The 15,103-nt window shown below is 37.3% G+C and overlaps 2 protein-coding genes across 2 annotated transcripts; both read left to right on the forward strand.

Moving 5' to 3' along the window:
* Window positions 1–3,079: 3,079 nt before the first annotated feature.
* On the forward strand, window positions 3,080–4,159 carry LOC105127459 (histone H4). Its single transcript, XM_011028771.1, has 2 exons — window positions 3,080–3,168; window positions 3,644–4,159. The coding sequence occupies exon 2, from the start codon at window positions 3,667–3,669 to the stop codon at window positions 3,976–3,978; it is 312 nt and encodes a 103-aa protein (XP_011027073.1). The 5' UTR covers window positions 3,080–3,168; window positions 3,644–3,666; the 3' UTR covers window positions 3,979–4,159.
* Window positions 4,160–5,315: 1,156 nt separating this feature from the next.
* Window positions 5,316–12,311, forward strand: LOC105127664 (uncharacterized). Its single transcript, XM_011029043.1, has 4 exons — window positions 5,316–5,613; window positions 6,519–6,580; window positions 6,678–9,322; window positions 9,423–12,311. The coding sequence occupies exons 1-4, from the start codon at window positions 5,316–5,318 to the stop codon at window positions 10,756–10,758; spliced, it is 4,341 nt and encodes a 1,446-aa protein (XP_011027345.1). The 3' UTR covers window positions 10,759–12,311.
* Window positions 12,312–15,103: the final 2,792 nt, after the last annotated feature.

Below are 15,103 nucleotides of genomic sequence, written 5' to 3' on the forward strand. Positions count from 1 at the left end.
TGGGCGGGCTATTGATCTTGCTCGGCGGGAGGAGGCAGATACAGCAAACATAATACAAAATGGAAAACGTTCTGAAAGGAAAGTCCATTCACATGTGCTTCGCCTGCTTGTTCTCCTGCCTTGGGCTCCATTCATTAGCGGCATTGCTGGGTTGAGATTAAGTACTTTTAATTTTTGATATTTTTAAATTATTTTAAGGTATTATTATCAAAAATAATATTTTTAAGATAATTTTTATGATTGTAGTTTAAAATAAATAAATTATAAAAAAGTGGTTAAGTGTAATTAATTGAGTTTAGGGCTTTGCCCTGAACCCTAAAAAAAGCACGCTACTTTCTCTAAATTCCTATCAAATTCATTGTATTGTTGAATTCATAAAAGCGTGTTGGAGATTAGAAACTAACTTTGATATTAAGTTGAAATAATTAAAATTAAACATAAAAATAAATCTTTATTAAATTCATCATATAGTTGAATTTGTGAAAGCTGTGTTCGAGATTAAATCTTGTTTTATTAAACTAACTTTGATACTATATTAAAATAATTAAGATTAAACATAAAAAAAAGAAAGTTAGAATTCTGAATGATTTGTTTATTATGAGTATTTGATTTTAATCTAAATATAAATAAAATATATATAGATTAAATTAAAAGTACTATTCTACTTTTAATAAGTAAATAAGATTATATAAATATTATTTAATAGAAATAATAAGTGAGCAAACAACACCATTTTTAAGGAACATCTCTTTGTTAGGTAAGGGATTGGTATCAATATTGTTAAAGTCATGAGTTAATTTGTAAAATTATGATTTTACGAGTCAACTTGCATATAAAATATAAATTCAAGTTAAAAACTTGAAACTTAGTAACCTCCGTCAACTCAGCTCAAGTTTACAAGCTTGATAAAAATTACAAAATTTATTGACTCATAATCCTAACTTTGCTTTTTGCCCAGATATCACATTCTCTAGTCTTCACCTTAGCACTATTAGCATCAACAATACTAATTCGGGTTTGGGATTTTGTTAGAGATATAGACAAGGCGAGTGAGAAGGGGGGGAGGAGAGGAAGAGGGAAGCACCAACAACACTAATTAGGGTTGCGATTTTGTTGGGGATGTAGACAGGGCAATTGAGAGAAGAGGAGAAGAGAAAATGAAGGATTTAAGAAACGAGAAATTTTAGGGTGATGGAAATGGAAGCCATGAGATGAGAAGTAGAGTAAATAAATGCAAGAGAGGAGGAGAAGAACGGTGTGACTTTTGAAAGGAGGCTGGTGCAATCAAAGTGATAAGAAGATTTTTGCGTGGTCCACAGTTAAGTTGAATATTTTATTTGTATAGTCTATAATTGAAATGAATATTTTACTTGTAGTTTAATTAAATTGTTATGATTTTAATTTACTCTCATGTAGATTAATATTTTAAAAATAAATTGACATATTTTTGCAACCTGTGAAGCTAAAGCAGCAAATCAGGTTATAATTTATTATCTTTTATATTTATTAATCTTATAATTTCAGTATCAAGGAAGGATTTTATTGATGTTCTTGAAATATGGCATGTAAATAACTTGTATATTTATAAAAAAATAAATAAAAAATTGTTTTGAAATGATGGCTAATTCCTGCGAAGACATTTTTTTTAATTTCAATCAATACATTCAGGATTCGTTATTCCTTTAAACAATTATTAAAAATAATTTAGTATTTTAAATCAAATAATTATTTAAATTATATATTTTAAGGTTTTTGAATATTTATATTATTTATTTTGCATTTATTTTAATTATATTATATTATTATTTTCTACTTAATTGAAATTATTAATATATAATTAATTAAAATATTTTATTTATAATTTTATTATTCTAATTTACAATTAAAATTTATATTAAATATTTCATGTCATGTAAATTTTTTTTTTTTAATAACCTTTATCGTTATCAAGAGGAATTGAACAGAAAATATTATGATAATACACTAATTTCTAGTTATTCAGGTGTGTTACTATTCACGTTACCAGTTAATTACCATAATATGTTATTTAAGTCGGCTATTAACAACTACCTGTCATGATGGAGTTGGCTAGCGTGCGGATAAACATTGGGGTCGTGTGTTTGAGAGCTCACAGGCGCGTAAATTTTCTCAATTCTGATAGGCGACTCAAATTTTTTATTTTACATAAAACTTAAGGGACAAATTTAGATGTTGTTTGTCTCTCCAGTATTAAAAAATAAATAACAGGCGCACGGGGCTGACCCTTTGCTTATTTTTTTATTATTTTTTTTGGTGTTTTTTTTTTAATACCGAGAAAATTTATAAGATACACTTATTTTTTATTCAATACATGTTTCTTAGATACCATTATAATTTTTTCTTTAAGTTTTAATATTTTTTTCAGTTATTATATTTATAATTTGAAAATAATATTATAATAATAATTTTTTTGGATTGCCTGTTCACTTGACTCAACAATTATAAAAAGTTTTTATAAACAAAAATAATGATTTTAATCAAAAACATTATGCTAACTAAGATAAATAATAAAAATATTAATATATTTTTAGATTTAATGGCAACAACAACATATTTTCCGAGGCCTCTATATTTTCTTTTACTTTAAAAAAATTTAGATCTCTCTAGGTGGTAAAGTGAACATACAAACCAGTAAAATCTAGATTGACTTGTTTATTTACCCTCTAATTTCCGAATACATGATGTTCAAACCTCGAAATTGATTTTCAATCCAGATTTCTAACCTTCTTGACGGACAAAATCAATTGAAACTCAACAAAAATCTCAAAAAGCTTACTTGGATTCGGATCCAAACCAAGCACGAGAAAACACAAATCATCTTTCTCCCCCAGTAATTCAAGACCCAGCACCATTTCAAGCGAGCAAGTATTTTTTCTAAGGGAAAAAACGCATGCCATGTCATCGATCCGCTTCATTACGAACATCGTAATCTTGACCAACCATTCAAAAACAAATGGCCCAAAGTTATCTTCAAAACACTTGTCTCTGATCGACCGCGATGGACAATCCCTTGCGTGTCCCTCATAAATATAACCTATACCGCCTTTCACCGTCACACGAAATCCCTAATATCTTTCTTTCTCGATCTCGATTCCCACCTGGACGTTCAATTCCAAGTCTGCTCTCTCGGTATTTCTCTCTCTCATTATTTTTCACCTCTGTTTTTTGTACTCGTTTTTGGGTGTAATTTGATTTTCACTGGGTGATTTCGCTTACAAAATACGGTCTGGTTGATCTCTGCTTCAAACGAAGGCTACGGTTTCATTTGATTGTGGACATCTAAAATCAAGATTCGAATCAGCACCTGAATATATTAATTGTGCTGAAGTGTGTTTCTATTCCTCCGTTCTCAGCTGGTATCTTTGTTTATTTTTTTATTAACGCTGCTTGTTTGGTCACTAGGAAAACGCGAGAAAATATTAATGTCCGAGAAATGTGTTTAGATTTTCTTTTCCTTCAGTAATCTTGAAAATTTTAGTTTTCCCAAGCCGATACGTGTTTGTTAGCTGAGTTTTTCGTGCTTGGTCTCAATTTCTTGGGTTTTGTTTTTTTATATGAATCGCTATCATGTGCTGACGATTCTCATGTGGAATCTTTTCCACAGATCCTCTCGTTAGCTAGATAAACATGTCTGGACGTGGAAAGGGAGGCAAGGGCCTGGGAAAGGGAGGAGCCAAGCGTCATCGCAAGGTCCTTCGTGATAACATTCAAGGTATCACCAAGCCTGCAATCCGCCGTCTTGCTCGGAGGGGCGGGGTCAAGCGTATCAGCGGCTTGATCTATGAAGAGACTCGTGGTGTGCTCAAGATCTTCCTCGAGAATGTTATCAGAGATGCCGTGACGTACACTGAGCATGCCCGCCGCAAGACCGTTACTGCCATGGATGTGGTGTATGCCCTCAAGAGGCAGGGAAGGACTCTGTATGGGTTCGGTGGTTAGGGCTTTTGATTTTAAAATAGAAGTCTTGCTGTCAAGAAAGGGGCTTTTCAGGGATGGGGTTTAGATTTGCTAATTAGGTTTTTGTAGGTACTATTTTGTAAGTATAAGCGCGTGATGGGTTAATGTTGAATTTATATTTTTTTTTAATTCTTGGAATGGAAATGGTTGAGTTTCGATTCAACCTTTGACGGTCTTGTGTTTTTTATTTTACGGGCTCGACTTTCTTTGCTTGATTTGACTGACACCTAAATTAAAGATACGTGGTTAATATAAAATCTGAGATGTGGCAAAAACGCAAGTTTTCGAGGACCACGCTTCCCTCGATCGCCGGTGTGTGGTTGTGGGCGGGATTGATCGATGTTGCTTGGCGGGAATAGACAGTGACAGCAACATAAAACAGAATGGGAAACGTGCTTCATGGAAAATCCAATCACATACGCTGTACCACCTGCTTCTCCTCCTGCCTTGGGCCCCATTCGCTGGGGGAATCATATTTATTAAAACTGTTGTAACAGAATAATAAGGCATCTCCACTTTTCCTTTTTTTTTTTTGTTTTCATATCATAGAATGCATTGAAGGTGAAAATCTAAAACAGTTTTTTTTTGCCATAGAAAAATCATTCTTATTTATCTATTAAAACATACAAAACAATAAAATAAATTATTTAAAAAATCCTTCTTTCATGGTTTTTGTTAAATATTAATATTAATTATATTAAAGTACAAATGAGGTGTTAGAATGAATTTGTTAGTGAAGTGCACGTAATAAAAAAACCTTTTTATTTTATTGAAAAAATTATATTATTAAATTGGCTTTTTTAAATGATTTGTCATTGAAAATATTCCACTGTTCTTTTGTTCCTTAATCTTGCAAGCAATTTTGTCATGACGTGGAAAGTAAGGATAAGGAAAGTAGTGTTAGATTTTGTGGTTGCTTTTAAATATAATTTTTATTTGTAAATATATTAAAATTATTTTTAACATAATATATAAAAAATATATATTTTTTTAATTATATGGCTGTGAAAGCAAATAGTATCCATCAATAATGAAGAAGCCAGTGTAATGTGGTCCTTCCTAATCAAGGGATATGTCTTTTGGGTGGTAGAACTGCCAAAGGAATGATGAGAGCCAAAAGGGTGCAAAATGTATAATTAAAAGCTTCTTTAATCGGTTCTTGCAAATGGGAAATGGCATCTTTATTCGCTCCTAGTTCTGCCCACCAACCAACGCCAAACAGCATCCAAAAAACACTCCAAAATAAAGGAGGATTGAAAGTCAGCAGTAACAATCATAAAAATGTCCGGAAAAAAAACATTGTAAATGGGAAGTCAATAATGGCCGGCAAAGGTGTTGTTCTGGGTCCACCTCACATTGAAGATTTCCAAAACTCGCAACACGTGTCAATAATCCGTTCAGTCTCGGGTCCCCTTAGCGTGTTCGGTACACTAACAGCCACAACAAAAACAAAAAAGCCAAATTACAAGAAAGACCGCGGTTACTTTATTAGCCCTAACCCTGAGCAACAACCTATCAAAGCAATCTTTGATTCCCTCCCTCCCTCTCCCTCTTCCAAGAAGTTGCAAAGAAACATCTCTCTCTCTCTAAAATCACTCACACTCGTTCTCAAATCAGGTAATAATCTGTTTGTGTTTTTATTTTGATTAACCAAAACCCTCGTATTCTCCGATTCCTATTTGGAGGGTTGATTTTTCTCCCTTTCCGCTATCTTCCCCGAAACGTTCTTCGCTCTTTTTTGTTTTTTTCAATCCTGGTTTCAAACACTTCTGTCCATCGAGTATAGATTATCTAATCAAATGTTCAAAAGGACGTTTTAAGGAGACTGCTGTCCTTTTTTTTTTTAATAATGATTGATTTATTTGTGGATTTGAAAAGTGAAATGTTTGCATCTGTGCTAATCTCTGATTTTAATGTCATTAATTCAGTTTTTTTTCCCTTTCGGCTTATAATCTGACGTGTCTGTTTCAATAGTAGTAGTTAGTCATCGATGGTAATTTTAGGTCAACTTGTTAGTTTTTTACTCACGGTCTAATTGATGGATTTGGGCTTCAGTTACTTTTATTGATCGCTGCGTTCGCTATTGTTTTTTTTTTTTATATATATATATATTAAGATTTGGATATTAATGACAGTATTAAGATGAGAGTGTTGAGGCTTAGCTTTCCAGATTATTTTGATCATGAAATTCTTACTGGGTTTTATGATAACCCGCCCGTGATATGGATCTAGTTTGATATTTTCATGATCAATCAGTGTACTTCCTTTTGTTTTTTTCCGCTTTTCTTGAATTTATTGACTAATTAAGGAGATGGGTAGTTTTGTCGTGTTGTGCTGTCTGCAGGTGCTAACTACCCGTAGCAATAACTTTTCTTGGTGCTAAAAGACTATGAGAAACTGACTGATTTTAGTCATTGAAAATAATAAATTTGCTAATATGGTTTCAGTAATTATTGGGGTTGGATTTGAAGGCAACTCAGGATATTTTGTTGGGGATTAATCCATGAATTATTTTTGTTAAGGTATTGAAAAGGGTTGTGAACGTGCAAACTTTGAAGTGATGCCGGTGTCAGGAAATGAAGAGGTGTTTATTTTCTTTCTGAGTTCCTGTTAAGTAACATTATAGAACATTTAAAATGTTTTCCCCCTTGATATTTGATTCACTAATCTCTTGTTGGCAGGCTGGGGTTAAACCCCTTGCATGGCAGTCCAGTCTTAACATTGCAGGTGTTCCTATCAAGAAAAGGAGGTTCATTCGCCCTCCTTCGCCTCCACGAGAAGAACAATCTGTGCCACTGGTGGAAAAAGATTCTGTGGAGAAAGGACCTGGCAGAACATCTGTGGAGTCAAATCTGTTCAATGCTAGTGCTGCAGCGAGTCCTGATTTATGCAATCCATGTGAGAATTCTGTACCTGAAGAAAATAAGAACAGGTTGGACGGCATTGTGCTGATGAACATTGCTAACTGCTCGGTAGTTAAAGTTGAAGAACTGAACCAAACAATCCAGTCTGATTCTTTGGCTGAATTTGGAAAAGAAGAGAAGCTTGTGGTGGCAGAAAAGTCTGGCAAAGCGCAGCTGATTTCAGTAAAAAATGAGTTGAATATAGAAGACAGTAAAGGTAAAGAGATACACAGCCAACAAATATCAGAAGGAAAGTGTAAATCAGAGACACCTATAGTTTCAGAAACTTCTCAGTTTTCTTTAGGTTTAAAGGAACGTGATGTTTTGTCATTCGAATGTTATAGCAATGTTGGTAGTCAAAATCATGAAAATGTAGGAGCTGTTTCATCGAATTTTTCTTTAAGCAAGGGTGAGACCGGTATTCAGCACAAAATGCACACTATTCTGGCTACTGGCAGCACTGATCTACGGACTAACAGATCAAACTGGGACTTGAATACTACTGCGGATACATGGGATGGTTCTACCAGTGATGAACATGCAGCTCAAGTAACTGCTGATGCGTGGAACAGAGTAGGTGTTATACATGATATTACTACAGGAATAATTGGAACTGGTATTGCTAAAGAAAGGCAACTCCTTGATGGGAGTGAGTGCAGATCTAGTTTTCCCCAAACATTCTCAGAGTGTGCCAAGGAGTGTACTTCTGAGGATTCTCTTCATCTACGTCTCAGTCCAGCATTTCCTTCAATTAACTTAAGCAAGGAATCTTCCAGCTCTTCTGCTAACAAAGAAAGACGGGTTATTCCTAATATTAGCTTGCCTGGTGTCTTGTTGTCAGCAGGCAATGCAACCATGGATAACTCTAGGTCCATAAAATCAGAACCTTTTGATGGGAGCCTCAAACATGATCTTAGAGGAGCTAAAGTCAATCCATTTGATATTTTTGTGAAGCGTGAGTTAGTTGAGAAGGGTAGTCCAGAAAGCTCAAAGTCTTCAGCTTTTGTTTCTCTGAAATTAGCTGGTCAGGGTTTCATAAAACCTGAACCATTTCCTGATGGTAAACCAGAAATTCCCAGGATGATAGAGGGGCTGTCAATCCAGCCTGATAAACAAGTGCTACAAGGTCAGGATACTGGAGGGCAGGCTCCTTGCTCGACTAGTAAACAAGTGCTGCAAGGCCAGGATACTGGAGGGCAGGCTCCTTGCTCGACTAGTAAACAAGTGCTGCAAGTTCAGGATACTGGAGAACCTTCCTGTTCAACTAATGACTGGGCGAAGGAAGGTCAAGATATCTTAGCAAAACCTACTTGTTCAACAGGTTTGTCTATAAGTGGCAATGCGTCAGAATGTTTAGAGCATACCACATGTGCTGAAGGTGTGCTTCTTAGGAAGGAGATTGTAAAGGAAGCATGTGGAAGTGCTGGGCAGCTTTCTTCAGAAATGGTTTATGTACCTGTGGGTCACAGTGGCAATGAATTAAATGCTTCTGTTATGATAGATACTCCAATTACCGAGGGCAGAAATGTGGATATTCCTGAGCAGTGCGAACTGAATTTTACAGAGGAAGTTCCTGCAGGTTCACATGGAAATGGTGAGGGTTCAGTAACTGATGAGGAAAAGATCAACTTGTCTGGTGATATGCTAGAAGAAGATACGTATGGCTCTGGCTATGAATCTGACGGTCATTCTGTGGCTATGGATATTGAAGAAGAGCATCGAGAACACGGGTATGAAGATGGCGAGGTTCGAGATCCGCACCTGCAGGCTGTGACAGAGTGTCAGAAATTTGAGGTAAAAGATGTTAGTCATGGTAATTGTGGTAATTCTGAGCATGAAGAGGTAAACTCTGAACTTGCTGGGGATGATCATCATATTTCATCCCATGTTGAGGAAAATGACTCTAAAATAAAAGTTTCTGAAAACAATGAAGATACTGTGAAAGAATGTATCACCACAACCACTGAAGATGCTGATAATGCTATTATGAAAAAATCATCAACAGTTGAGATTCCATCTTGTGGGGGAGATCAGGAGAGGGACACCACAATCATTGAAAGAAAATCACTCGACACATCTGGACAGAAAGATGATCTGATAGGCCAGGGGGCAGATTTGTCACCTGGACAAGACATTACTGGAGGTCAAGGAACTTTAGTTTCTATTGAGCAAGGTTCCGACAAGAACATTAAAACAATTGATGTGGAAAAGAATGAGTTGCCTGAGGTAGAAGCATCTTTAAATGGTCGTGATATGGCAAAGGATGTCAGCAGTGGCCGGAGTCGGATTATTAACTTGTCTCGAGCTTCTAATTCATCATCTCCTGGCAAGACAAGATCTATATCAGGCAGGACTTTGCCATCACATCGAGAAAGATTACCTGATGTGCTGCTTGAGGGTGGTAAACTGCATCCCCGAGGGAGGTGATTATTTGTTATTTTATTTGTCTCTCTCATGTTCCAACTTTTGACGGTCTAGTATATTTATTATAGTCTGATTTTCTTCAATGGCGATTTATCTCAGGGATGAAATTTATATTGATGGCCCTCGCAGATTCTCAAGAGAGAGGCATCAAGAGCATTTCCCCAGAAACTCTAGAATGAATTTTGTCCGTGTTAGAGGGAGGATGTCCAGTCAGATTGACACTCTACGTGGTGACAGGGATTCTGAACGTAACTATGCTTCAGAATTTTATGATTCATCAGATTTTCCTGTTCGCAGACATAAATATGCTTCTGCTGGTGAGGCAGATTCTTCTGTTAATTATAATAATGGACCAGATGGTGCATTTGTAGATACTGCTCGGGGAGGGAGAAAATTATTGGATGATGAGACACCAGTTTTCCGCCATGTACCCTCAAGGAGGCGGTCTCCTAGAGGGAGATATGGACCCACTTCTCGGGGCACTCAAATGCTGCATAGAGTTCCTCGAAACGTTGGGGAAGATGGTTCTGAAGTTACTGGAGTAAGGCATGCTGAGAACATGAGGGGATTCCCTGATGATGGTACAGATCATGCATTTACACGCCCTCAACCTTCATATGAGGGGTTAGATGGTCATTTTGTCCAAGGGACTAGGAACTATTCATCTGTTCAGAGAAGGACTCCTCCCCAAATTCATTCAAAATCTCCAATTAGATCTCGTTCTCCTTGTCCATGGTCATCTGCCAGGAGAAGATCTCCAGATGGGTTTGGTGCAACCTCAGAATTTTCTAGTCGGAGATCACCAATTTACAGGATAGGGAGGGATAGATCATCTGACCATCCTGGTTTTCCCAGGGAAATGGTTGTCAGGAGGAATGGTTCCCCACCATTCTTATCTCGACCTGATGATACAAGGGAAATGGATCTTGGTCGTGATCATGGCCATCCAAGGTCTATCATCTCTAATAGGGGCCAAACAGGAAGGGTTTTGCTCAGAAACGGTAGGAGATTTGGTATTACAGATCTTCGAGAAAGGAGGGATGGAGATGAGTTCTTTGGAGGCCCCATGCACTCTGGCAGATTTCAAGAGCTTGGTGGTGATGGAAATGTTGAAGATAGAAGAAGGTTTAGTGAGAGGAGGGGACATGTCAGGACATTTAAGCCTTTTAACGGTGATGATGGTGAAAATTTTCATCTTAATCCAGTGGATGGCCCTAGACCTCTTAGGTTCTTTCCAGACGATGATCCAGAGTTCCATCAGAGAGCTAATTTGAGGGAAAGAGAGTTTGATGGACGGATTAAGAACTGTCCTGGAAATGCATCTAGAAGACCCAGAGGAATTGAAGAGCGGGCAGGAAATTACAGGCATGGTGGTCATGTGTTGTGTGATGATGGGTTTGATGATATTTCACGTATGAAGAGGAAAAGGTTTTAATGGTCAATAGACCAGGGCCCAGGGCTTGTTATTTTAGATTATATAGGAGACTAGAGGCAGAATTGCTTGTGGTTACTTACACAGCTGGAATGATAAATGTCAGATGCCACCTTCATTTAACACTGATACTTTTAGCCATCAGATGACTGTTCTGTCATGTACGTAGCTTCTCTCTTTCAGAACTCTATCCACTGGTTTCTTGTTCTCAATTTCTGGATGTTAGGCCACTTTTCGTTTTTCACCCTAGCAAGTTTTATAGTGTCATAATTGTGGCTGCACTTTATGTATGGGCGGGATCATTGCAGTTAAAATCAGTGTTCGCATATTCTCCAGTGGATGCCCAAGTTTCTCAGAAGTATTATCAGCTTGGCATGCTGATTATGCTTGGTGGGTTGGAGTAGGTATGCAGCAAGGCGCTGTTGGAACTTGGTCTGATTCTGAAGCCATCAAAGAAGCTTTAATAAATTCAGTAACTCTGTTCTTTGCTTTGCTTCGCGTTCCCTTTGTTATGTTGCCCAAATATGAATATTCCAATCATGTAACCAAATTTGTGCAGCCATCCCGTACAGTTACTGCACAGTGCTCAAGTTTTTAGAAAGTACTAATTGTTGCGATCTACTTCAATGAATAGAGAAATTTTCAGGCGTGCAACTGCTTTTAACTCAACAGTATCAACTGTTGGAAGCTGAAATGTCTGGTGGACTGGGGTAATTCAACTGTTGGAATCTTCGACTTTGCAGAGTTCATGATTTATTGTGCTGCAAGTACTCTTACGGGCTCAAGTTTGACTGAACTTTGGTTAAGCTTTTGTCATTTTTCTCATAGGAAGTCTTAAATGCTTTCGAGAGACAGCGGGTGAATACTAGCTACTTGGAGTAGGCTTTCATAGCTGTGCTTTTATTTGTTACTTGAGTAGGCCATGTTGGTGGCCTGTCTAATCTCTCATGCATTTGCCAACCATTGAGTTCTGCCCTGATGTCTTGTCTTCAGTAGATTAGGTTAAGCTACTACCTCCTATTAGGCCTTTGCTTGAAAGGGAGCATATCTGGGAATCTTAGCTTTCGGGGTTGTAGTTTCGTGGTTCTCTTGGGAAGGCAGCAACTGACTGCTATGTTGGATGGTGGCTTACTGTGTTTCTGGTAGCTTTATCTGTTCTTTTCGGGAAAACAGCTACCCTGGAATGCTGGGGATAATCTATTTCATTGTTTACACTGAATAGGGTGATTCAGCCACTGCACTCCTGCGATACACTGCTTGTGGTGTGGTATCTACTACTGCATGATTACTGAAACAAAGTACGGTGGGTTTTTTAGAACATATGTTTGAATGTGGGTTCAGACACGGGGGGGTTTGGTTCTGAAGGTGGTGGTGCAAAACCTCAGGTAAGGCTGTTCCCTTGATTGAACACACCTTTACCCGATGTAGATTAATCGGTCCCCTCGGCAACCAGGTTGAATCAGGTCTGCCCTTGCACCGTGATCGCACTGACATCACCTTTGTCATCTTTTCTGTTCTTTTTTAATAATGATGAAATAATATATTAATATTAATTAGATATATTAATATTAAGTAGAATAAGAATGTTGAGTTCGAGCACGAAGAAGCTCGTATTAAACAGTATAATGATGAGTATGGATCATGGATGTTGGGGGACACCATGATTTGGTATTCATTGACCATTTACTTTTCGGCAATATGTTGACTGATACAAGTCAGCTTATGGATTGCATGTGGATTGGAAGCTGGACTTTTCGAAATTTGACCATCTCAATTTCCAATAGATGATTTTAAAAAATAAAAATAAAAATAAAGGCAGGAAATATTTGTGGAGAATGTCTGTTAGCTACCAAAAGAGGAATGCTTTTTGCTAGCAGCCTTGGTGATTTCTTCTATTATTTTTCCCGTGACTTTTTATTTGGACTGTCATTGTGCAAACGGAGTCACTGTCAGGAAACCATGACTTAGTGGAGGGGGCAATGATTTTGGCAAGAGCCATGGAGACGAGAATAAAGATTTGACTCTGAATCTCAGAATTGCAGAGTTGTAACATTGACATCTGCTGGTAAAAGTTTGTTGCCTGCTCGATAGAAGTTGAATCTTCTGCACGTCAACAACTTGTATGAAAAAGATTTTCATTCCTTAGCTTAGACAGTGAGAGTGCTAAGGGGAATGGGTGGGTGGCCCCTTACGCGCTTTTTTAGGATGAGTTCAGTAGAATTTGTGTCCGTTCTTAATGGTTGGAGCAAGCACTTTCCGCCCATTTCTCCTGAATGTTTAAGTCTTGATTGGATGATCCGACTGTCTGGTGATTTCTTAAAAGAATGCCAGTGATGGACTCTTTAAACGCGGGAATCAGGGAAAGCTGCAGTCACGAAATACAGCAGTGGATATATTTCCCTGTTGATAATTTCACTATAATTTCACCAATTTTTAATGTTTTCTAAATTAAGTATACATACCTTTTCAAAACAGCTAATAAATTATTTTCTATTTAATTTTCGTCTATTGCTTTGATGACAGTAATTTCGAAGTGAAAGTTCCATGAAAGGGTCGGGTAACCCACGTGCCATTTACCCCACGAAAATGTTTAGAAAGTCTGTAGACAAACAAAAAGAACTAAAGTTACTGTACTCAATTTAAAAAAAAAAAATTGTGTGCTTGTACTGCAATCATCCCTATTTCCCTGTATCACCCGTATTCTTTCATTTTATAGGCCAGCAATTGTAAAGTCTTGAGACTGATTGGGTGGTTTTCCTTGAAGGCGTCAACCACTGCTGCCCTGGGGAACGCCTTACAATGCTCCTTTTTCCAGGGCTCCTAGGGAGTCTGCGGTTTCTTCCAATTTAGAATTCGGTAGGGCTGACTCGAAAAGTGACCTGATTATTTTATAAAGGCCTGTTTAGACAATTCTGAACTTACGTACACGTTCAGACTTGAAGAAGGTTTTTGAAGTTTTACCCGTTCCCTCTTTTGAACTCTTTTGACGCCAATAAACCAGAACTAATGGGTTTTAAATTTTGCTCGACTGCCAGCTAGGAGTGGCGTGTGGCAGGAATCTTCAGTTTGTGCATTATTATTTTTCAACTTCGGATATTGCTTACCCCAACCATACGAATCTTGCGTGGTTGTGTTTCGACTTTTGTTTGCAACTTTTGTTGCTTTGCCGTACCATTGCATGCAATTGGTAAACGATTCGCATTCGGTTCAGGGCAATATATATAACAATGGAATAATGCTCCACTGCTACGGGTTGGTGCCATTCCAATTTAACAAAAGAAAACTCTCCCATTTTCTCAAGACACTTTTCTAGCACTTAGACGTGTGTGAACTTATCATCCTACGTCTCAGCGATACTGCGCTTTTAATATAAATGCCAGAAGTTAAGACCCACCTGCCTAAGTCCTGAGTGCAACAATGCTGTCGCTAGCGTGCCCAGATGAAGTAAAGCGACGAGGCAAAAGAAAAATATAATCGTCGTGGTAGTAGTAGAAAGATAAATCAATCACTTGAGTTACTGATACAACGTTGTGGGATCATACCAGTCAAGAAATGTCAACTTGTAACAATTTATAGATGCAATAATATTTAACTAGTTAATGGCTTTGAATTTCTAGGTACGAAATCCCAAGTTACCAGCTTTGCATCCAAGAACAAGAACACCATGGGTAATGAAAGTAAGTTGAAAAGATGCACAATGTGTAGCATGATTACAATATATCTTAAAGATGATTCCTGTTACTATTTTGTATGCATGATATCTGTTTTTCGAGCAACACCGGCGCCATAGTTGGCTGTGCGATTTCTGTAATTTATATTCTCTGGCTAAAAGTCCAAGAGAGTACGGGAAAGCAACATTTTCGAGTGGATTTGCTAATGGGCCATCTCGAACCCCCTTTACGGGCCTCGTTTTGTACTCGGTCGGATTTGGTCAGATCGTGGCTGAAACATGTGCTCTCGATTATTAACCTCCGCAGTCCGCACGCGCTGTTCGATTAGGGTCCCTGCCCTCGATTCTCTCCCAGCTGCCTCTGTTGTTTGTGCTGAATAATTCAATTGAATTCTTGAAATGGAAAATGCTTTTTAGCATTTGAAAAATTCTACTCCTGTGAGAAAGTGGAGTTGATAAATAATTATTACAATAAATCCTATTAAATTATTTTAGGAGGGAAAGAATACAATTTGAATATATAATAATTTCTCATAATATATAGGGATCCACGTGCATAAATTTGGTTGCTCTTGTGTATCTATTTCGATCAAATTTCACACAAGTGTGCGATACTGTTGTAAACTGTAATACACTGATTTTTATATCTTGAAAACATCATAATTGATATATTTAAAA

The sequence above is a fragment of the Populus euphratica genome, unplaced genomic scaffold (assembly GCF_000495115.2).
Source record: "Populus euphratica unplaced genomic scaffold, PopEup_1.0 scaffold13.1, whole genome shotgun sequence".
Taxonomy (NCBI): domain Eukaryota; kingdom Viridiplantae; phylum Streptophyta; class Magnoliopsida; order Malpighiales; family Salicaceae; genus Populus; species Populus euphratica.

What these genes read in the sequence shown, in the direction of transcription:
- LOC105127459 (XM_011028771.1), top strand. Translation starts at nt 3,667, where the DNA reads ATGTCTGGACGTGGAAAGGGAGGCAAGGGCCTGGGAAAGGGAGGAGCC.
- LOC105127664 (XM_011029043.1), top strand. Translation starts at nt 5,316, where the DNA reads ATGGCCGGCAAAGGTGTTGTTCTGGGTCCACCTCACATTGAAGATTTC. An exon ending in CACACTCGTTCTCAAATCAG is followed by an intron (nt 5,614 to 6,518) that starts GTAATAATCTGT and finishes ATTTTTGTTAAG; the next exon opens with GTATTGAAAAGGGTTGTGAA. An exon ending in AAACTGCATCCCCGAGGGAG is followed by an intron (nt 9,323 to 9,422) that starts GTGATTATTTGT and finishes GATTTATCTCAG; the next exon opens with GGATGAAATTTATATTGATG.